This window comes from Dasypus novemcinctus, chromosome 13 (genome assembly GCF_030445035.2).
Source record: "Dasypus novemcinctus isolate mDasNov1 chromosome 13, mDasNov1.1.hap2, whole genome shotgun sequence".
NCBI lineage: Eukaryota > Metazoa > Chordata > Mammalia > Cingulata > Dasypodidae > Dasypus > Dasypus novemcinctus.
In genome coordinates, this window is record NC_080685.1 from 42,950,487 (window position 1) to 42,974,659 (window position 24,173).

At 48.0% G+C, this 24,173-nt stretch overlaps 1 protein-coding gene across 3 annotated transcripts in view; it reads right to left on the bottom strand.

The window, feature by feature from the left end:
- Positions 1-19,775: 19,775 nt before the first annotated feature.
- RXRG (retinoid X receptor gamma) overlaps positions 19,776-24,173 on the bottom strand; it is a 70,148-nt gene continuing 65,750 nt past the window's right edge. For all 3 annotated transcript variants that reach the window (XM_058310050.2, XM_004464834.4, XM_071207552.1), the window contains one exon: positions 19,776-22,898. In XM_058310050.2, coding sequence (XP_058166033.1) covers positions 22,751-22,898 — 148 coding nt within the window. In that variant the 3' untranslated portion in view covers positions 19,776-22,750. The remainder of the gene's footprint in view (positions 22,899-24,173) is intronic.

Genomic DNA, 24,173 nt, shown 5'->3' on the forward strand with positions numbered 1-24,173 from the left:
TGAAGCCAGGTATTGAGAGGGCAGCGGGGCCCCTGTCAGTTTGTGTACTAGAATGACCACCCTCAGCAGAGCTCCCCTCCCAGTCCCTGGAGTATGTAGCGTGAGGGAGAAATAAAGCCTGATTTTATGGGTGGAGTTTTAGGGGTGGTTTGTTATAGCAGCAAACCTAGTCTACCCTGACTACATCATATATATAACAAAGCAGGTGCTTTCACATACCTTGATTTACTGGATCACCACCACAACCCTGTGAACTTCGTTCTACAGATAAGGAAACTGAAGCCCTGAGAGGCCAGGATTCAAGGCTCAGATTCCAAAGCTGATTCCCTCTCCACTATACTTTGGCATCTTCCACTTTGGAAGAGATTCAAATTTTATGTTCCTCCACACACCGAAGGGCCCACAATCCTTGTTCTAGAACTACAGAGTCTGGTTTGCTTTGGTTTGTAGCCTCATAGTTTTTTTAGGTTCATGAGAGAATCAGAGACAAGTAATCACATTTTTCCCCTTAAAAAGTAGGTCAAAAGGTAGGCAGATCATGAGCATGTGCGAGAGTAGAGAACATGCAACTGCAAGATGTCAGTGGGGGCCAGAGGGGTGAGCAGTACAGGGCTCAGCCCAAAGCAGCAAGAGTTATCCGTGTAATATAAGCCTAAACTGGGTGCTAGAAGGTTTGCATTCCAGGCCTGGCCCAGCCATCTGTGCAGGTTTGGTGAATTTCCTCCCGGACCAACTCCCAGATGTGGAATAAGCACCTTGGATGTCAACTCGGCTTGCACATTAGTATCAACTGGGATGCTTTTGCAAGACAAATATCCATCCCCACCAATATGATTCTGATTCAGCAGATCAGGGGCAGGGCACAGGCCTCCGTGGCTTCATAAGGACACTGGACTAGATCGCTCTAGGACCCCTTTCTGTAGTTCAGTCGCCTCCAGGCCAGCAGGTTTAGAGTGCTCCCTCTCTGTAGGTCTTTGTCAAGACTGTTCTAACCATTTCCAAAGTCCACTCAGACCTCTGAGGGAAAATGCATCTGAGGCCTTGGCCACCACTCCAGCAGTCACTTGAGGTCAGAGGCAACAGTTGGGCAGTGCAATGCCCGTGGGTTCCAAACCCACTTCTCAAGTGATGTCATGGCGAATATGGTTACCCTTTCTGGGTCCCAAGAGCTGGTGGGGCTGGCAGGATCCCTAGAAAGGGCATGGAAGCTTGTATTGAAGACTGCATCCCAGGTCTGAAAAAGTTCATCACCAGGGAGCCCTTGGGCCTTGAGCCTTGAATGTTGCTCTCCTCTCGAATCCCATCCACCAGGCAGATGCTTTCCTGGACTATAGAGAAGCAGCCAACCAACCTCCAAAGATTCCCCAGATCTGTCTCTACCTGGAGGCCTGCTCCAGGACCTGCCCTTCCTTTGGATTTGTCTCCCTGATTCCAGCAGCACTAGCTGTGGGCTGGGTTGGAGGGAAACCAGCGATGCCAGGGAACCAGCAGAGAAGACCTCCAGCTTCCCAGAGCCTCTTGGCAGAACTAAGGGCAGCCCTGTGTGGCATGCTGCAGCCAGGCTGCTGGGTACTTGCCCGGCCCCAACTGCCAGACTCCAGAGCAGAGGGCAAGACATGTGGATGTTTTGGTTAGTGAACACATTCTGGTTCCTAGGCGTCTGATGGCATCATGCTGCAAATTAGCCATCCAATTAAGGCAGTCAGATGCTAACAGGGTCTTCGCCTTCCGCACAGGCAGGGCTGCTTAATATAATGGAGAAAAAGCCCCACCTGGCTCCCACCTTCCTCTCTGTGGGTCCTGAGCCACACAAGGAAAATCCAGGGCAGTGGCAGCAGTGCAGACTCTCTCTGCAAGACCAGTCCCTCTTGCCTAAAGATACGTGGGGTATTCATTGTCTGACTCTGCTCCTCTTGTTGGTACAGCAGCCTCATACAACCTCCAAGTGCTCCGTGCCACACATCCCAAGGATGTTCAGTTTTGCCCGTGATCCTGGTCCCACAGGCCACACCTGGATGTTGCCCACTGCCCCAGTGTGTGATTTGAGAAGCACTGAGGAAACCTGTCCTCAGATAACTCAATCATCTTCCAAACATGTCACCAAATTCTGCCTTTATCATCCCACTTATTTAATTTCTACATTTTTACCAGCTTCCAAAATGATTTGAAAAGACTCACAATACGTGACCCAGTTACCCACTATGAGAAAGGAAGAAAGCCAAAGGGCAGGTCCTGAAGAAGACTGGGAGGAAGGTGCAGAACAAGAGGCATGAGTGCACCAAAAACGAACGAACTAACTAACTAACAAAAAGCAAATATCAGGAGTTCCTGCAATCTGATATGTAACTTGGCCTAAGCATCCTGGCAGCCAATGTAAAAATAGGAACTCAGATCTATTATAACTCCCTTAGATGGCATGGAAAGGCAAAAAATTCCTAACTCTGAAAAGATGTGAAAGTTTTATTTTAAAGAGCTTTGTATATAGATGAATATTAAAAGGATGTAAAAGCGCTTTCTTTAAATTTAAGCATATGAATAAACCTGTTTTCAGAGATATGAAGGACAATGGAAAATACAAAGAGGCAATGTTTCAGAATACCATAAAATTCCTAAAAAGAGCTTCAAAACACATAAAATGTGAGATAATTAAAAGGAGGAACAGAATTTTAAAATAAATGACATTGGATACAAAAAATAAAGAGCTTTGCATAAATATCACTGAATGATAAATGATAAAATAGACAGTATCCTGAGAAATAGTTTTACCAAAATGGCCCTGTCTATAAAGGTCTCTTAGAGGAATAATGTTAAATTATCAGGTTTTGTTATTTTGGTGGAAAGCTAAATTAATATATTTTATTTTTTTAAAGATTTAATTTTTATTTATTTCTCTCCCCTTCCCCGCCCCTCCCCCCAGTTGTCTGCTCTCTGTCCATTCACTGTGTGTTCCTCTGTGTTCGCTTGTATTTCTTGTCAGTGGCACTGGGAAACTGCATCTATTTTTTGTTGCATCATCTTGCTGCGTCAGCTCTCCGTGTGTGAGGCGCCACTCCTGGGCAGGCTGCACTTTTTTTGCACTTGGTGGCTCTCCTTACGGGGCGCACTCCTTGCACGTGGGGCTCCCCTATGCAGGGCACACCCCTGTGTGGCAGGGCACTCCTTGTGCACATCAGCACTGTGTGTAGGCCAGCTCATCACATGGGTCAGGAGGCCCTGGGTTTGAACCCTGGACCTCCCATGTGGTAGGCAGATGCTCTATCAGGTGAGCCAAATCTGCTTCCATAAATTAACATATTTTAGGATTATAATTTGTAGCAGTTGGGCTGAATATTTGTGTGGGTATATATGGCTTCTGTGGGGCCTGAAATGGCTCCTATGGGGTCAAACCAAGGAGGATGACCTGGGTTTTGCCCAGGAGCTGGGGGTCAGGGTGGGTGGGGTGTAGTAGAGAGTGGGTGACAGTGGCTAAAGGATGAGACTCCAGGAGCCAGGTTCTACTCCTGCCAGGGACATGCCGTCTTTGTCGTACTTGGGAAAATTGCTAACCCTTAAGCATACCCGTAAACACACACACACACGCTGTGACAGTTTGAGATTTTTGTTAATCCCCAAAAGAAAAAGATTATGTTTGTAAACTAAGCTACTCGGGGTGTGATGCCCTTTGATTATATTGGGTTCAGTTGAGGGGCCCTGGATTAACTACCTGTTAGGATTAGGGCTTTGATTCGACCAGGTCAGTAGGATGTGACTCAGGCTGAGTCCCTGCCCCCTTGGTGAGCTGATAGAAACGACACACGGGAAGAGAGCGAGCTCTGTCATGTCTGATCCTGGGGCCCTGGGAAGAGGTGACCATTTGCCCAGCGGCCTAGAGCCGTCGGACAGGAAGCCTGGGGGGGGACTGGGCAGAGACCAGCAACCATCTCGCTTCAGCACGTGGCGACTGGCTTTGGTGAGAAGGCAGCCCTGAGGTGGAGCCTTCACAGCCTTGTAACTGTGAGCTTCTACCCCAAGTAAACACCCTTGTCACCCGTGGCTGACAGTACTGCCCCCTCCTCCTGGTTCTCGCAGCAGCGTCTGCTGCTCTTGCCCCGCTCTCCTTTTGGACTTCCCTGACTGGATGGTCTCCTTCTGCACTGGCTATATCTCCTCACGCGGGGACATCCCCCTGGGTTCTGTCCTGAGCCCTCCGCTCCTCCGGGGCAGCCTCTCACCTCGCCCTCCCCGCCTCCCAGGCCCGTCGGGGCGCTCCACCAGCACCTCAGACCCCTCAGCTGGAAACGAACTCATCGCCCTTCCACTCCAAACCTTGCCCTGCCCCGTGTCTGCCAAGGCCACCACTGCCAGCAGCCCAGGCTCCGAACAGCCGCCTCCCGCCCTCTGTCCTGTTCACTGCCCTCCTCTGCCGCTTCTACTTTAATTCTTCTGTCCCTCCCTCCCTCCCCCTGTCCCTGTTGCCATCCTAATTCAGTCCTCATTTCCTCTTGCTCAGCCTGCTGGGCCGGGGCCCCGCATGCCTCTGCTCTCTCCTTCACCGGGATGGGTGGTTCTGCCGAGATGATCTCCTAAGTCTCGGCCCTCTTCCTGTCGCTAAAATTACCAGCTGCCCCCGCTGTGAGTAGGGACCCCTGGAAACAGACTTTGAGCCTAAGAACTGCACGAGGACAAGAGAGGGCTGCGGGAGAAGGTGGCCCACAGGCAGAGGGGACTGGGATCTCTGCCGAGCCCATGGGGGGCTCATCACCAGGTCCCAAACCGAGGCAAGGGTCCTCACGTGGGCCAGTGCACCCCCTGGAAGGGGGTGTCCCCTTGGGCAGGGCACTGTCCAACCGGCGGTGCAGCTCTGGGACATCAGCAGCCAATAGTTCCAGCAGCTGGGGGGCGGACGGGCTGGCTCTCGTGAGGGGTCTAGGACGAGCACCCCATTATCCACTCCAGTTCCCACAGCTTGGCACCCAAGCCCACTTCCCATCTGACCTTCACTCCTGCATTTTAAACACCTGGACTTAACGTTGACCAAACCGCCCCCCAGCCTGTGAGGTGACTCCTGGCCTCCTGCCCTCCGGCCCAGCACGTGCCTCTCCACCTAGAACGCCCTGCTTCTCTCCTCCCGGTCTCTGAGTTCTTCCCATCCACAGTAGGCAGAAAAAATGCCCTCCATCCGCGAAGATACACTCCCTTCCCAGTGCCCAGCACCTGTGAACATGCCCGCCCGCCTCGGGTTGCCAGGCTGCGGTCACATCGTGCCACAGGCTACGTGGGTGAAACAACAGGGATTATTGTTCTCCCAGTTCTGGAGACCAGGAGCCCACAGTCGAGGCAGCGGCAGGACGGCGCTCTCCTGAGGTCGGCAGCTCTGGGTGGTGGCTTCCCAGCAATCGGCCACCGGGCTCTAGCTCCGTTGCTCGGCCGGCCGTTTGTCCCCTTCCGTCTCCTACTCCGGTGTCCCCATCTCCTCCGCCAGTCGTACTGGTGAGGGCCCCCAATTCAGCCTGCCCTCGCCTTCACGAACACCTTCAGCAATGTTCACAAAGATGTCCACACCCCCAGGCAGGGGCAGGAGGCGAGGGGGTCTCCGTGCGGGGCGTGAATCAATGCACACACCTCACAAGGCAGAAGACGGGACGGCGTGCAGCGCCCTTGGAGGAGGAGCTCAGCGGGACTCTCCAGGCGGGGCCTAAACGCCACCGCACGGGGCCTTCAAAGAGGCTGAGGCAGAGGAGACAGACGGCGACACGGGGCACGGCGCCAAAGCCAGGAAGCACCGCCAATGCGGGGCAGCCGCAGAAGCTGGGCCGAGGAAGAGCGCTCCCTCAGCGCCTCCAGGGTGGAACGCTCCTGCGGACACCTTGCTCTGCTGCCAGCCTCCCCACTGTGAGAAAATAAATTTCTGTTATTTTAAGCTTCCAAGGTTGCTGTAACCTGTTGCCGCAGCCACAGGAACCTAATCGGCATCCTTCAAAGTCCTGCTCAGACTTCACCACCTCCGTGAAGCCTGCCCTGAGTGCCCCTCGTGGAAATCTGAACTCCCTTCTCTGAACCCCTTTGCTCTTTGCTTAATCCTCTTTTATAGGACTTGCAACGTGGTTACAGGTGTGATGTCCCAATTTTTAAATCTCTACAAGCAGCCATAAACTTTAGTTACCTAAGTATTTAAAAATTAAATTCACACACTGTGTACTTAGTGTGACCCAGGCTCTGTTCCAGAGCCTTTGGTTTGGAGCGCATACATTTTCCCATTGTATTATTGTATACGTAATTCATTCATCTAATTAACAAATATTTATTGAACACTTACTTTGTGACAAACACTCTTTTATGTCCTGAAGACCCAATGGTGAACAAAATAAGCAAAGGCCTCACTCTCATAAGAGATACAGAAAGAAAGCACTGACAAGTTATGATGAGTGCTATGAAGCATTTTGGAAGTAATATATGAAACCATGCTCATTTTTAAAAAAGGAATTCAAAGGTGAAAGTACACTTCAACATCACCTCTAATTCCACCGTACTCCCCAGAAATAACCATTGTTAGCAGGGTGCATCCTTCTCAACATTTTTCTACGCGTTTCTATATAAAAATAAATAGAAGACCCATGTGGTTATATCTGGTGTAAATAGAATTATGCTTAAAGTATTATCCTGTGGCTGGGCATAGAATTTCACATAGCATAAATGCTTGATCTACATACAGTAGGTGTTTGACGAGTGTTGGATTTTTTAAACTCCTCAAAAGGCCCACCTAAGGCTGAGCTATGTCCCAGGTCAGCGCCTGGCCCTTCTGGCTCCTTCTGTTAACGGGTGTGAGCTTTGGGGAGCTCCTCAGGTGGAGAGAAGAGGTGCGAACGCCGTTTGCCAGTGCCCTGCAGAGGTTGGGGCAGCACTTCCTCCGGGCCATCTGGAGTTCAGCAGGTGACCGGTGCTTTCGCCCCCAGCTCTAGCGTTCCGTTATTCAAGACTTTCTGGGGAAACAGGAGGCCCCTTCATGTTCAGAGTCAGTATTGTGGACTGGGGACACCTCCCAGCCAGAATCCGCACCCCTTGGCCTGAAGGTGCCACTGATTCCTCAACACACATGACAGTGCAGTGAGGTGCCTGGCACGGGGCCTGTCTGGCCATGTCCACTTCCAGGGTAATGCCAAGAGTCCGAGTGGCACACAAAAGTCAAGGCGCCGGGAAGTGGACCTGGCCCAGTGGTTAGGGCGTCCGCCTACCACATGGGAGGTCCACGGTTCAAACCCCGGGCCTCCTTGACCCGTGTGCAGCTGGCCCATGCACAGTGCTGATGTGCGCAATGAGTGCCGTGCCACGCAGGGGTGTCCCCGCGCAGGGGAGCCCCACGCGCAAGGAGTGCACCCCGTAAGGAGAGCCACCCAGCGCGAAAGAAAGTGCAGCCTGCCCAGGAATGGTGCCACCCACACAGAGAGCTGACACAACCAGATGACGCAACAAAAAGAAACACAGATTCCCGTGGCGCTGACAACAACAGAAGCGGGCAAAGAAAGAATACACAACAAACGCAGCAAATGGGCACAGAGAACAGACAGCTGGGGCGGGGGGTAAGGGGAGAAAAATAAATAAAATAAATCTTTGAAAAAAAAAAGTCAAAGCATCTGCATCACAACCGCCACCAAGCCACAGCTGCCCTGGACAAGAAAAAAGTGCTTGTGATGTCTGCAGCAGCCGTGCTGCCCTCAGAGATGAACAGAAAACAATTCTACTCTTCTCCCAAGCCCGGTGCAGTACTATGCTGTGGGAAATCGTCCTGCTTTCCCCTATACCTCATCCATGGCATCCCGTGGGAGCTTCACCTCATTCCCTAAGATTCCATCCTGCGGGAAGCGGACTTGGCCCAGTGGTTAGGGTGTCCGTCTACCACATGGGAGGTCCGTGGTTCAAACCCCAGGCCTCCTTGACTCATGTGAGGCTGGCCCATGTGTAGTGCTGATGGGCACAAGGAGTGCCCTGCCATGCAGGGGTGCCCCCCGCATAGGGGAGCCCCACGCGCAAGGAACACACCCCGTCAGGAGAGCCACCCAGCACAAAAGAAAGTTCAGCCTGCCCAGGAATGGCGCCGCACTCATGGAGAGTTGACGCAGCAAAATGACACAACAAAAAGAAACACAGATTCCCATGCCGCTGACAACAACAGAAGCAGACAAAGAACACGCAGCAAATGGACACAGAGAACAACACGGGGGGGAGTGGGGGGAAGGGGAGAGAAGTAAATAAAATAAAAATCTTAAAAAAAAAAAAGATTCCATCCTGTGTGTGTGTGTGTGTGTGTGTGAGTCTATGGGCTCTTCATATGCTCCATGTTATTGTGCCCACTGTAAAATGGAAAGATAAAGACATTGAAGAAGATATTCCTGTCTCCAGGAAGCCAGTGGACAGAAAAGCCAACAGCTGCGTTTTTTCCAGCTTTTAAAGCTCTTCGGAGAAATTGGAACATGACTGATCCCAGTCTGGACCAAATTCCAAAATACACTTTTGCAGACACGTGAACTTCCTAGCTGTACCACCTGACTTTCTACTAAACCACACTCTCTCTCCAGTCACCACATGCCCTCAAATAATAGATTTTGCCTTCTCGTCATTACTGACAATTTTCAACTTTACTTCTTGCTCTTTCCTCATATAGGACTTATTTATATTAGATCTTTGCAATGCCATTTTGAAAGGAGGGATACAAGTCATTTGAAAGTATATATGACATATATATCTATTTTTGTTCCGTTTTCAAGTTTACATGCTTCCAACAGTTCGTCCCTTTTTTCTCACGTGAAGTGGTGCTCTGCAACCCAACCGACGGGCTCGTGAGTCAGTGTCGCTGTTTCTAATTATCAGACATCTAGAAGCAGTTCCAGGCAACTGCTCCGCATTACATTCCCACCACCAAAACCTGAGAGACAGAATTCTTGGTTGCAAAATGCTGGAGTTAAGGTTGAAAGACAACTTCCATTATAACCTCCTGTTTTCACTCACTCGTAATTGTCCAAAAATTGTCCTTTTGCTCCAAATCATCCCCTGCTCTGTTTCCACCCCAGGGATGAAATTGCTTGGAAAGTTTGAACAAAAGTGGTTTAGCCAGTTTGGACTCAGGCAAGTTGGGAGAGAATATCCTTGTTCAGCTGAAAAACAAATAAAGTGTCTCCCTGGCTGTGGACAATCCCAAAACAGCTGTCTCCTTCTAACATCGGCTCTCTTGTGTGGGTGGTCAGCTTTTTCCAAGGGAGGAAGCGACTGATAGAGCGGAAATCCAGAATTTCAGGAGAGAAATCAGAGGCAGTTGAGAGTATGGATCTGTGCTCTGCTGTACTACTGGGAGGTGGTGGGGGGAGCAGGTCACGTGTTATATTTTCTGTAGAATGCAGGGTTCGCTTTCCCTGGGATTAGCTGCTTTACTTATTTGCAATAGAGTACAGTGGTTGAAGGTGTATGATTTAAGTTAGACAGTCCTGAGTTTGAGTTTGGTTTCTGACCTTTACTAGCTATATGGCCTGGAATTAGGTATATAACTTCTCAGAATTTCAATTTCCTTATCTGTCAGATGAGGATGGCAGTAGCACCCACCTCATAGAAGTGTGTTGAATAAAATGAGGTAATGTATGTAAAAGGCTTGGCCCAGTGTCTGACACACTGTGTGTGTAGGTGGCCTTGTAGTCGAGTTCTTGGGAGTAATAGAGAAATACACACCTGTGGCTGCATGTGGAGTTTGCCAATTGTGTTGACATCTTGGGTTTTGCTTTCCAGCATCCACTCCCACCTCTTCTGGTGACCTCAGCTTTCATTTTAGGGAACCACCCCTTCCCCATTTCCAACGGTGTATCTGGAACCCAGTTGCAACCCAATTGGAGATGGTGAACACCTGCTTCAGGATTTCTGATGGAGCATCGGGAAAGAAAATCGCGTCTCTTCTGGCCAGGGTTGCTGGGCTGCAAGGACGCCCACTTAGAGCTCTTGGTGGCAATCTTTGGTTGCATTTGCCAAGAATAACTCTAACAGAGAGTAAAGCAGGCCCAAGGGTGGCAGGCGAGTGTCCAGAAAGCATCATCCGTGTGCCTGGGCCCGGCTGTACCTGGAGCTGGCCATGCCTTGAGGCTTTTGTTTGGTGAGACAATACATTGCCTTCGGTGGTGGAGCCAGCTTGAGCTGAGTTTCTGCCATTTGTACTAGTCCTCTTTGGCACAGAAGTGCAAAGCTAAAAGTATCCTTGGGTTTTTATTTGATCTAATCTCCAGCAGTGAGACAGAACTCGGGTCATCCAAAAAATAAGGCCTTGGAGTGAGGACATGTTTGAAAAATGCATTTTCTCTGCTTCTAACTTGATGGCAGCTTTGGACAAGTCTCTTTGGCCTCTGGGCCAATAGATTCTCAGCAGTAAGATCAGACTGTGGTAAGAAGCAATCCCTAAGCTCCAACTGGGTATCTATGATTTCGGGAAGATAAGACATGGAGGGATCATAGTCTATAATTCAGTTTTGGTAACAGAGTAGCTTATCTAGAGTCAGAAAGATTCTACAGACAGGTTTTGAATCCTGGCTCCACTACTTGCTGTGTGGCCATGGGAAGTTCTCAACCTCCCTGAGCCTCATTCTCCTCAACTGTAAATATTATCCAATGAAAGATGCAGGTATAATCCTTTTCTCTTCCTAACCTCACATTCCCACCTCAGATGAAAGACTTTTGCCTTTCTACAGGAGATAGAATTCCTGGAGGAAACCCTTCAGCTTCCTTCCCCATGCTGTTACTTATTCCTCCTTAGAGGAAGAAAGGCGACAAGTTTGAATGGTGAGAGTGGGGAAAACAGACATCTGCTCAGCCATGATTCTCCCGCAGGTCAAGGCCTGCCCTTGCATGTGTCCAAGTCCAGGGAGCCATGAGCTCCAAGCACCCATGGGGTGAACCCTTGGGCAGGGCCACTCTCACCACAAGAGATGCCCCATTCTCCAGCTTCCCAACTGGGAAAGGGTGGGTAAATCAGGTCCGTGCTTCACTGTGGACCTGGCATCTTTAATTCAGGAAGAAAGACCAAGAAAGCCTGTCAGTTCTCCAATCCAAAGCTATCATTTACAAAGATACCTTGACCCCCATTTAGCTCCTGGGGTCAGCTGTCTATCACTTAGGAACAGTGAAAGAATGAGTGGTGATTGGCTGACTGTCATAGCCACAATTCCTATCTTGTAGAATTCTAAAAAATAATTGCCAAGTAGAATGCTTGTAAAGTAACTGGAGATGATGCCTCACAAATAATAAGCACTTAATAAATGCCAGTTATATTATCCCTTATGCCCATTAGAGCTCATGTGTAGAAATCTGTCCATTTTCGAATTTACCCTGATCAAATTCAGATTAAAAACCATTAGCATTTTCTTCTACTAGTTTTCAAGTTTTATCTTTCATATGTAGGGTTTTAGTCTGTTCCATATTTATGGTATGAAGTAGGAATCTCACTTTATTTTTCTTCATATTGTGAACCAATGTTGTCAGTTTAATTACTAAATAATCCACACTCTGTTGGCTTTTTATGCCATTGCTATCAAACATCAAATTCTCATATGGACACAGATCCATATCTGAACTCTATTCTATTTGTATGTTCCTGTGCCAAACAATGCAGAGTTAATTGTGGAAGCTTTGTGTTATGTCTTAATATCTAGTAAGTCATTTCTCCCATATATGCTCTATTTTTTCAGAATTTATATGCTATCATGGAGCTTTATTTTGTTATATGGATTTTGAGAAACAATTTGTCAAGTTCCCTCAAAAATGTACTAGAATTTTTATCAGAATTACATTGACTATTTTGGATTAACTTCTTGAAATTTACACTTCAGAAACCAAGTAGCCCTATTTATGGACATAGATAAAGCTCTATTAATTTAAATATATATTACTTTGATTTAAATCATTCCCCCACAAAAGTCTTGCACATTTTCCCTAGATAATTTAGAAGGGGAAAATATTTCTGGAACCTTGGAATGAAGTTGGTTTCTCCAAAAAGACTCCAAAACTGCCAACCATGAAATGAGGAACTGATGAATTTGACTACATCAAAACTAAAGATTCTGCCCAAATTACTAGATAGATCCTAGAATCGGAGAAGATAGTTGCAACTTCTATAGTTTTCAAAGCTACACTATACATAATATTTAAGGAACTCCTGCCAATCAGTAATAAAAAGTCAAGAAACGTAATGGAAAAATGGCAAATATATATATATTAAGTACTTGCCAAAAAAATAAATAGGATGGCATCCTCCTCTAGGTCAAGCTTAATTTCTAGTTCTTTTAAAGTAAGCCATGAGGCAGAAATTTCAAGACACTACCAAACTATATTTCAGCTGTGCCTTTATTTTCTACTCAAAACAGTATCATACAACTTTCAGATCTACCATATGTATTTCCACATTATACCACTTCTTGAGATTTCTTTCTTCCTATATCCAGGCAAAACTGGACCCTCACCCACACTTATTAGGGGGATTTTATGTGTTTCTGCCTCAGAAAAAAAGAAATAATTATTACGTAAATACCTCTCTTAGAGCAGAAATGATTGGCAGTGATAGCAATCCATCAAAAGACCATTGCTTCATTTGAGGCTGGTTAAATGGGTAGATTACTCTTTCTTCTTTAGTAGTTAAGATAAACAGCAAGCTGGTCCAATTTTTTAACCAAAATTTCTCAGAGGAGTTATACAAGCATTATGTATTCCTTCTGTTGCTAAGATATGAAACTTACCTTTTTGAAAAGCTGCACAGAAATCTTGTGATTTGTTTAGGTAAAAGACAACAGGAGCAATTTTTTAAGCCCATTAGATTCCTAAAGGAAAAAAAAATCAATTTTTGGAATGTTATGAGGACTTCAGGAGAATTTTGTCAAGGGTCCATTAGCATAATATAAATAGGTAATTCACAGAACAGGAAATCTGAATGGCTAAAAAGAACATAGAGAGAAACTCAACTTTTCTAGTAATCAGAGAAAGACATCATTGCATACAGCACACTGGCAAATTAGAGAGTCGAACGCTACCAAATGCTAGGAAGGAAGCGTGAGAAAGGCACCCACAGGCACGGGCTGCCGTACATAAAGGTGCAATGGTTCTTGTAGAGAGCAGCATGCAAGTGTTAGCGAATACCCTGCAACTGGACAAGTCCTTCTCCTGGAAATAAGCCCCAGAGAATCTCCCATCCAAGTAAACAGGGAGACTACAGGAACGACTCTCGTGGCAAAGAACTGTAGGCCACCTCGGTAGTTCATGAATACTATGCAGCAATCAGAAGGAACTGGCTAGGTTTACACAGAGCATCATTAGTACATCTCAAAACGTGGTGCTGAGTAAAACAAAAAAGAATCAAAACGAGATTGATTTTAAAAATCCATGTATATTTTTAAAACACACAAACACAAACAGGGAACTTCAAGTTTAATCATGGACTATAGTTAATAGCACAATTATAAAAATGTGCTTCTTTCAATTGTAACAAATGTACCACACCAATATAATGCATTTAAAAATTGAACACACACATACACCAAATAATAGTATAATTTCCATGGAGGCCATATGTGTAAATACACATACAAAAAGTGAATTTTCAAGTACCTACTACAAATATATAAGAAATGAGTACCTGTGGGGGGATTTGGATCTGGGATAAAGCTGAGAGGTAAAAACTTAAACAAGAGAAACCTTGAATTGTCTCTCTGCCATGAATTGAAGAGGATAAACTCAATTCTGTGCTTTGGGGTTAGAAATGTTATATCTCTTACAGTTGATAGAACACTGAGCCCGTAGCAGATGCACAATTGATAATAATTTTTTCATCTGCATATTTTGTCATCCAGATTCTGGGCTCTCTAAGGAAAATGATCTCTCAGAGTTTTCTGTGGCACCTGTGCTGAGAGCGCAGGGTGACCTCTGCTTTCATGTAAGGTCATTCCGTTTCTAAAGGACACTGTGGATTCAGTGAGGGAGAAGACATCCTAGAGAGGGTCCAGTCAGAATCTTTGGTTTTACCGAGGAGGAATGGGAATCCCAGAGAGGCCCACAATGTCCTGAAGGTCAGACAACGGACATGCTGCGCCACCAGAACAGGAACCCGGGCTTCTGACTCCTGCACGCTGCTCTTTGCCTCTGAAGTTAGCCTGGCTAGTCATCTTACTTCTAAGTGTGCTGTGCCTTCCGCTCACGTTGCCCCTAGTTGGCCCTGCAAATGTGGGAAAGGCTGCTGCAGCGCTTCACTCCGTGCAGCCGCAGCTAGCCACAGCCAGCTCTCTCCCAGGGTCCTTTCTGTCTGGAAAAAAAAAAATCAACAGCATGTTTTCCTAAAATGTAGTGCCATTGAAACTCACATTCAGCCACTCTCAAAAGCTCCAAATTATCTCTCTGAGAAGGAAGTGAAACTGTTGCCTTGGGAACATCTATTGTTAGACACAGTTGCTACCAGCTTTAGAGAACCCGCCACGATGTGGCATTATCCTCCAGATTTGTATGTGATGTTGCTGATGTAACCATTACCGGTCTGCGTCCCCTTTGCTAGAGAGGCGGGATGGCAGCTGAGGAGGCGACTTCTCCTTCCCAGCCTAGACCCCATTCCAAAGGCTCTTCCTAGCATTCTCGTGAACCATCCTTTCTCCCCAGAGATTCCTCCTACGAGTTCATTTTCCCAGATTCTGAAGCAAACACTCCATTGAGTGATACCTTTTCAGAAGTATCTGGCCAAGGGTACCATACCCCCTGATTCTATTTGAGGCCTATTTTTAAAACTATACTTTTTGTTTTCTATTCTAAAAATCCTATTCCTAACTGACCTCCAGGCAAATCGCTTACCTGGGTAAGTGTGTGTGGTGCCCTGAGTTGGCAGCAGAGGGCGCCCTTGTCCAACAATCTTCCCGCAGAGTGTCCTGATAAGGCGGATTGCTCGCCTGGCCGGGCCGCTGCAGAACCACGGCGCCCCGCCCACCTCCTCCACTCCCCGCACCTCCTCCCCCCCCCCGCCTCCTCCCCCCCCCCGCCTCCTCCCCCCCTCCGCCTCCTCCCCCTCCCCCGCCCCCCGGGGTGTCTGGGCCAGGGCCAGTTCCTCTGTGGTCAGACATGGCTCTGTGTTCTAACACTGTCACAGGAGACTTTTCCATGGAGTTTTCCGCGAAGAGGAGTGAAAGCTGCTCTTCCCTGGCCGGGAAAGCGCTTACGTCTCCAGCGCAACTCGCAACTCGACTCCAAGCTAGCCAACGCTCTTTTCCCCAAATCCTTCTTCCCTGCTGGTCCTAGGGGAAAAGGGAGATTTTGTGCTTTCCTTGCTCTCCCCACTCAGCCCCTCCTAGTGATGCCCTGAGGTAACCCCAGATCAGGGGCCCTAAACTCTATCCCACTGAGAAGGCAGCATCAGTTAATTGCCTGGTGCCTTTCAATTATTTAGGGGGAGGATCCTCCAGAGGCTGAGCTTTTATTTTTTCTTCCCAATGACATCAGTGGTGGCAAATGAGCGTCCTTAGAGGGTAGATTCGATTTTTGGAAATAGCTAAAAGTCATTCAGAGCTAACTCTATGAAACAACGTAGGCAATAAGGCTGGGGATAGGAAGGTACGAGTGAAGGCCTGGTAAGCGGAGGCTCTGGGCTGATGGGGGGAGTGTGAATCTGGGTCATGCGATTGTTACTGTAGCTGTTATTTAATGAGTTTTTAATATAAAATAATGAGATCATTTTTTTAGGTGACCTTTAAGCCAGTTCTGGAGGCAAATGTGGAGAGAAATAGCCAAAGGAAACATCATTGTAGTAAAATTCCTGAGGGATATTTCAAAGCTAAATGTTGGTTTGTTTGTCCAAGTCCCACATATATTTTAAATAGAAATCCTTCCTTATTATTTTATATTTGCTGCTATGCACACCAATCCCTCCATCTACAGATATTTCTTGGGCACCACATCTAAATTGTTGGCTGAAGATCAAGGCCCAGAGATCTTGGAATTCTGTGACACTTACTCCGAGTTCCTTAGTACTACCACTTACCAGCCATTTGTCCTGGGGAAAATGTCATTTAATCTCCCGCGTCTTAGTTTCTTCATCTTTAAAATGAAGGCAGCAATAGCTCCCTGGCCTACTTCTCTGAGGCCAGATGAAGATCACGGATCTGGGTGTCCTCTGTAAACTTCAAAACACTGTAAACTTCTTAATTCTTATCACTTGATCCTTCTGCTTTCTGCTTTTCTCAATTACGAGTTCCCTGAAGGCAGAGAGATTGCCTCAGCCTCCCTGGTCACTGCCCACTGATCTCATAAAGAGTAATGGCAGGCAGCTGAGCCCTTATATTTTCTAATATAAGTCTACCCAAGTGTGGTTCCTGGCTCACGGTCTCAGCGGTGTGGCTCCTGGCGTTGTGTGGGACTGTACTACTCGTAATGGACTTTCCACCTATTGTACCTAGAGCTGTCAATCGATACCTCTAAACATATATCGAATGCCAACTTTAGGTGGGGCACTCTGCTCAGAGTTGTCGTGGACACGCAGTTAAACCAGACATGCTCCCTGCTCTTAAGGAGCTAATAAACTAGTTATTTTTCATTTTTGAAAAAAAAAAAGTTGACAGTATATACAACTAGTCAATGATGCAAAGTACAGTGTTAAATGTGTCTAAAATGAAGGCACAGATTAATGAGAAAATTATAGCGATCGAGAAGTAAGGAAAAGCATCGTAGGGACGCTGGCATTTGAGCTGGCTTTCCAGCTTGAGGAAGGCTTGGACAGGTGCAGATCATGCCGTAGTCCTGCAGCCAGAGAGGACAGCCTGAGCAAAATCACGGGCGGCAGGTAGTTAGAGCAATAGCTGGACCGGCTACAGGCGAGTGGGCCATGGGATGTGTGCAGAACGAAAGCTGGGGAGTTTTCCTTTCGGGTCTAGATATGGAGAGCCTTGATTGTCCCACTAAAAGGCTGGGCTTATCTCAGAGGCGAACTAAATCGTAAGTGAAGTATTGGCTTGATGGGCTCTGGCAGGTCATGTCGGCTCACTCCAAGGGGGCAACTGGGAAACGATATTGCTAAAGTTGAGGGGCTAGTAAGCCAAGGAGACAAAGGCTTGCTAGTATAATGGGTATAGCAAACCACCTAAATTCAGTGGAATGCAAACCGGAAAAGGTTTTATTTTCTTCTGGTGACAGCCTTCAAAACTGCTCTGTGGTGCCTCCCCTCCTTGTGCATGGATTGTATCTCAGGCAAAGCTCAGAATATCTCATTTGGGTAGTTTAAATGTCCAGTCTAATCCAAATCGCCCTCTTACATCTAACCCAAAGCCTCTAGCTGGCTCAGGGGCCTGCACTGGCAGGACGACCCGGTCCTTCTTTCGTTCCTCCACCTGCTCCCGGCGCCTTTCTCTTTTGGGTCTTCCTGTCCTCTCTCCACTCGGAAATTGGGGCCATGAAGGAAAGATGGGGAGAAAGGGGGGAATTCCTAAGACCATGTGCTATCTCTGCCTTCCGTGTGGCAAGTACCCAGCAGATGGCTCTCGGGCCCATGGTGAGTCCCTCGGTGGCTGGTGGGGATCGCTGCGCTGCGCAGCAGCCAGGTACGGGCAGTGCACGCCCTGCCTGGCCTCGTGTACATGAAGTCAACCTCCACTTGACCCTTATACTCAACCCACGGCCTCTTACTCTCGGGGTCCTTTCACCCTGAGAGTCCCTTACCTGGGGCTTCGGACCCAGGTATTCTAAGTACAACTTCCTTCCAGGTATCCACTTGGCCCGCATCCTGGCCAAACCAAGTGCAGGGCTGGAGCGTGCTCTGCCGCCCTCTTTCCTTGCCCGCTATCACCCTAAAGGTGACCTCCTGTCTTCAGAAGTCTCCAGTCCAGAAGGAGGCATCAGTCTCTATGATCGCATTGTTCCCAAACTCGAGGGGCCACCCGCCAAGCCCTCCCAAGCACTTTCCCTCAGCTCTCACCACCGAGGGGTGGGGGGAGCTGGGTTTCTGCTGCGGAGTGAGCATCCAGCCAGGGAGGAGAGGCCAGTCCAACGACAATGGGTGGCTCTTTATGTCCCTCATTAGGCTGGGGATGGGGGCTCCTCCCTCCCCCAGGCTCTCCACTGGGGTGAAGCCACAGTTCTCGCACTCAGGGACTCCTCAGTCCAAGTGTCAGAAAGAAACCTTCTTCTGGAAGAAAATAAGGCTTACCGAATTGCAAAGAAGGGCCCACAACCGGAAAACATGGCTGGCGCCCCGAACAAAGAAGAATGACACAATTTATACCCCTAAGCCTAGCACGCAAGCCCTTCCTCTGTTTCTCCATAGATTGGATACTTCAGAGGTTACAGCCTATCCAAGAAGATCTAACTTTCCTGCCCCAAAGTCTGTGATTAACCGCTTCTCCCATCACATTCCAATCATTTTAGTTTTTACCTGCTCCCCTTTGCCAAATAAGGAATGGAATTTTGTGCTGAATTGGTATTGACTAAGCTCTTTCTTGGGCATTTTTTTAATTGCCTATAAGGCTGGCTTAAGCTGGTTTCCTTTTTGTTCCTGTTTAACTCGGGAGTGGGAGACGGAAGCAGTAGGCTGCCAGATTACATTAATTAATATTTTCTTCCTTTATGTGAAAACTAAACTAATCTTCGTTTCTTACACAAGGAACACTCTTCTGGAATTTCAGCCTTCACTGAAGATAGGCTTGAGGTGTGATGAGCTGAAAGTCACAGAATCAAGTCACCCGCCCAAACAAACCTTGTGTGGATGCAGCCAGGAGCTCCTCTTTAGCCTACGAAGGGACTGCCTGGCCTCAACTTGGGACTTGAGTTAAAATTCCAGCACAATGGGAAAGTCCCCTTCAATGTTCCATTCCATTAATTATGCTTTGGCTTTACAGCAGCTTCTCAGCCTCAGAGCTATTGATATTTGGGCCGAGTAATTCTTTGTTGTAGGGCTGTCCTGTGCGGTACAGATACTTAGCAGCGCCCCTCGCCTCTAGCCTGCAGAACCCCCAGTCTGACAATAGACATTGCCTCCAGCCATTGCAAAACTGTCCCCTGGTGAGAACCGCTGCTTAGTAGACAAAAGGTAGTCACTGGAAGTGTTTGTGCAGGGTGTAACAATAAAATATAATCTGGCTGATTTCACTGAATCGATATGGTCAGGAGCAGTCAAGGCCAAAAAATATTTAACACTCCAATGGCACCTTATTGACATTCCTTAGAGTGCACGAAGTGCAGCATGACGTTTTCTCACTGGATTTCCACCCCCACCCTGAGGAGGGCAGGGGAGCGCATCTCACTGGTTATTTATGTGTGGGGAGGAGGGAGCTCTCAGGCTGAAGGATAAGAGTGTAGAGGAGAGAAGTTAGGCATCGGAGGGGGCTTTTCCAGGGAGCTTAGGACTTTCTTTTCAGGGAGGCTGTGGGAAATATTTGGATCAAGAATAAACACCACAACTAAAATTAGTAGTGAGTTCACCATGTTTCGGGCAAGGTTCTGTCTTCCGTGAATCAGCTCGTTTAACTGCCTCCACAAGCCTCTGTTATCCGCGGTTCACAAAGTAGAAAACTAAGGGTTCAAAGCCCGCTCAGCTGTCAGAGACGGAATTGCACTGGAGGCCAGCTGCGCTGACCCGGAGCCCTTGCTCCTCACCACAGTACCTTCCTCCAGCGGTTTGCTGCTTCGACTCAGAATACAGGCTCTGCAGTTTCAAAACCGCCCGCGTGTGCAGAGTCCTCTTGGCTGGCATAAGGCCTTCCCACCCAATATGGTTTTCTAGTCCCATTTGACGGCTAGGAAAAATGGTAGACCAAAAGTAGAAAGCGCAACTTTTTTTTATTAGAGAAGCTGTAGGTTCACAGAAAAATCATGCAGAAAATACAGAGTTCCCATATATCCCCTTACTATTAACACCTTACATTAGTGTGGTATGTTTGTTACAATAGGTGAAAGAATACTTTTATAATTGTGCTTTTAATTACAGTTGATGGTTTACATTAGGGTTCACTGTGCTGTACAGTCCTAAGTTGTTCTTAATTTTATTCTGGTACCGTATTATACAACCTAAAATTGCTCCTTCCAACCACATTCAAATATATGCTTCAGTGCTGCTAATTATGTTCCCAGTGCTGTGCCAGCAGCGCCACCATCCAGTACCAAAACTTTCCATCAACCCCAACAGAAACTGAATAAAGTGAGCACTAGCTCCCCACTCCCCCCATCACCCCAGCCCTGGTGACCAGAACTTTTTCATTCCTTGTAGGGTGTGTTGGATGGCCAGCCAGGCTGTGGAATGGGATGATCTGGCAATCTCCTCAAAAACCCACGATTAAATTTTAACAACAATCCCTCTCTTCAGTAAAAAGTGAATGACTATTTTTGTCACTCTTCTTTGCCAGTCACTGAGAGCTTCACACACGTTATCTCACATACTTCTCACAAGAATCCTGTGGGGTGAGTAGGATTATCACCCCATTTTACAGATCAGGATGTTGAGGCTTGACAAGGCCTAAGTCCATCGTGAATGGCAAAGCCAAGACTCAAACCAAGTCTATCTTGTGACAAATCACAAGTTCCTAGCACTGGGTTGTACACGTGGCATTATTATTCTCTGACTTTCACAGATAAGGGAAGTAACTGAGACTCAGAGAGGTTAAGCAAGCTTCTTCCAGCACAACAGCTCCAACGGGTAGACCCAGGACCCACGCTGTGGTGTCTTTGTCCAGAATCCATACTCCTCTCTCCAAGAAGCCAAGGACCCAGGGGCCACGTGAACCCTGTGGGAAACAAGGCCGAATCCCTCTATTTTGATACCTGTGTAAATTAGGCTGAGTATGTGGGGGTGTGGGGCCCAGAAGATATTCGTTGCCCCGGCCTGGACAATGAGTCCTCGCCAAAGCGCTGGCTGCGCTTGCTCGTGAGGCGAGTGGATGAGGGAGGTCTCTCTCTTCAGAGACTTGGGCCCTAAAGGCTTGTTAAGGACTCTGTGGAGCCTGCTTCCCGAGGAAGAGTGAATCTCCTTCCCGCTGGGGCCCAGGAGCCCCTCAGCTGCTTGGGGGGGGGAGGCCAGGTCAGGAGGAAGGTGGCCTTTGGGGGCCACTGTGAGGAGAGGCCTGGCGGCTCCTGCTGAGCTTCTGTGGTGCTCAGTGAGGCTCCCTAACGGCGACTAGGGACCCAGGCCTGCCGTGTGTGAAGAGCCCCCGCTGGCCTGCATCAGCCTCCTGTTTGCTTGAGGCAGGGCTGAGGAAGGCACCAAAGACTGGAAAGGGACCCAGGTTAAGACCAGTGGCGGGGGGGGGGGGGGGGGGGGCGGGCAATGGTTTTCCCCGGAGGCCAGAATGTGGACTGTGTGTCTACTGAATTATGCTGGCGGAGGGAGAGAAGTCGGGGAGACTACAATTAAATTTTAGTTTACCCTCCCTGCCTCAACCATTTTGACCATGGCTCACATTAAATGTACACTAAAAAAGAACAGGAAAACTACGGCAGAATTAAGCTCTTTTAATCCCTTTGTTTGGTGTGCAAAGCTAAAGGGTCGCTAAGCTTTTACAATAAGATAATTTTCGTTTCTCCTAAATTGTATGATCACCAATGGATGTATTTGGACTTGGTGAGTTAATCCTGGGGTTTTCTGAGAGGAAAGTTGTTGATGGGGCATTTACCGTGTGCCTACTGTGGGCCAACCACTGGGTTAGGTTCTGGTGGTATGGAGAAGAGGGAGCAGGGCCGCCACGCGCAGTTACTCAGGTTGTGCACTCTTCAACCCTGTGATGCAAATCATGCTCAGCATGGATTTGCATATCTGCTCAAGCCTATTTCAGTGGGTGGCAAGAGGAAGGACTGTATAGCCTGGCTGTGGTTAGATGCAGAGCCCACCCTCACCTCCAAGACCACTGGAGGCGCCTTGAGATCCTGGGCTGGAGACTGGGAGAGGTTTTCTCTCTTCCACTTTTAAAGAGCCAAACTACATAGGGTTAGATGATCACAGAAAGTAAATTTGTTGTGCTCTGGTGATTTTGTTGTTGCTGGTTAATGATACAAAATCCCTACCACTTCCCAGGAACCAAAAACTTTCCCTTATCAAGAGAACATCTTCTTTTGGCCTTAAACTCACTTGTTCCAAATAAGGACAAGACTCTCTCTGCTCCTTATTCTTAGAAGGGGGAAAAAACCACAGAAAACCCAAGCTGACTCTGTTAGACAGCGTTTTGGTTTTTCGGGGGTTTTTCATTGTTTTTTCCCCCCTCAGGCTCTCGAGGTGCTGCCCTGGGCGGAGCTGGCTTCACCTGAAGCCGAGCCTTGACTCAGGTATCTAGCTCGGATTCATTCATTGTCTCAGCAGCACAGCCCCGTCCCCCACCCCCACCCCCGACATACCCCCCTCCCACGTCTGAGTTAACCTCCTTGTGGCATAATAACACATCCCGTGCTCCAAGCAGTGCCAACATCATATATATTCTTTTATTCTTTGTTTGTTTGCTTTCCATGGCAAGTGAAAAAATAATTTAAACCAATTGTATGTACAGAGGTTTGGTTAGTTTTCCAAGAACTTCCAGAAAGACCCCCAGCCCCTTAAATAGCAAAGAAGGGTTACATTTAACATCTATACAAAACTCCACCTATAAAAGTCTCATATGTAGAAAGAGTTTCTTTATTATAAGCATCACATTTGAGGACAGGAAGGGGGCCGGGGGGGAGCGGAGGAAGGTGTGCAGGGGGGGTGCACAGGGCGGAGGTCCGCGCACAGCTGCCCAGGGCTGATGCTGGGTGGGGAGGCTGCGCTGAGGTCCGCTCAGGTGATCTGCAGCGGGGTTTCCAACATCTCCATGAGGAAGGTGTCAATGGGCGTGTCCCCGATGAGCTTGAAGAAGAAGAGGTGCTCCAGGCATTTCAAGCCAATGGAGCGCAGGGCTGGGAGGCGAAGCAGCAGCTTGGCAAACCTGCAGGGAAACCAAGGGAGCCTCAGGCACCAGAGGAGGGCACCAGCCTCTCCTGGCAGGAGGGCAGCAGTTTATTTGTTTCTACCAGTAGTGATCTAAGAGCCTGGAAGGGGAGACAGGGAGTTAGAGATGCTCTAATCCTGGGCAGCTTCAGAAATAGGCTAGTGGGAGGGTTCATCTTCTTACAGGTAGAAACCGGACCACTTGGCCTCTTGAGAATCCTTTGCATTCTGTGGCAACGCCCCAGAATTCCCTTCAGCTCCTCTCATCCATGGTGGTTGAGGGGACTCACGTGTCCACCCTTGCTGACTGAGTATTCCTATTCCCGGGAAGATTTGCTGAAGAACTTAGAATAGAACATGGCATAACATAGGCACTGAATATGTGGTAGCTATTATTCTTAGCTGAACATCTTTTAGTACCATCTCTGCACCGGGCATCACCATAGGTTCTGGGATACAAAAGTAAGCAAGAGCAGGGTTCGTCCCTGTGCGCTTTTCCTCACATTACAATATCTTTAGACAATGTGACCCCGATTTGCCTCAGTTACCAAATTTTGGTTACCAAGAATTACCAATTTTGGGAAGCGGATGTGGCTCAACTGATAAAGTGCCCGCCTACCATATGGAGGGTTCAGGGTTCTTTCCCAGGGTCTCCTGGCCCATGTGGTGAGCTGGCCCACGTGCAGTGCTGCTGCACGCAAGGAGTGCCATGCCATGCAGGGGCGCCCCCATGTAGGGGTGCACCCTGCAAGGAGAACCACCCCGCGTGAAAAAAGCACCGCCCACCCAGGAGTGGTGCCGCACATACAAAGAGCTGATGCAGCAAGATGATGCAACAAAAAAGACGCAGTTTCCTGGTGCTGCCTGATAATACAAGTGGACGCAGAATAACATACAGCAAATGGACACAGAGAGTAGACGGAGGGGGGGGTGGTTGGGGAAGGGGAGAGAAATAAATAAAAATAAAAATAAATAAATCTTTTTTAAAAAATTACTGTAAATCTTTAAAAAATAAAAAAGAATTACCAAGTTTTATGATCAGTGTCTCAGTCTGTGCTTACCTTTAAGTTAAGAAGAGAAGGGGATAGAAAACTGTGGTCTCTGGCCCTGAGAAGCCCAAGGTCTATCTGAGGAGCTAATATACACATACACTCAGGCACACATATGCACACACCCTCATTCTCTCTCATATTCATTTACACCCGTGCCTGTGCACACACACACACAGTCCCACACACTCTCACACAAATGTACTCTCACACAGCATGCACAC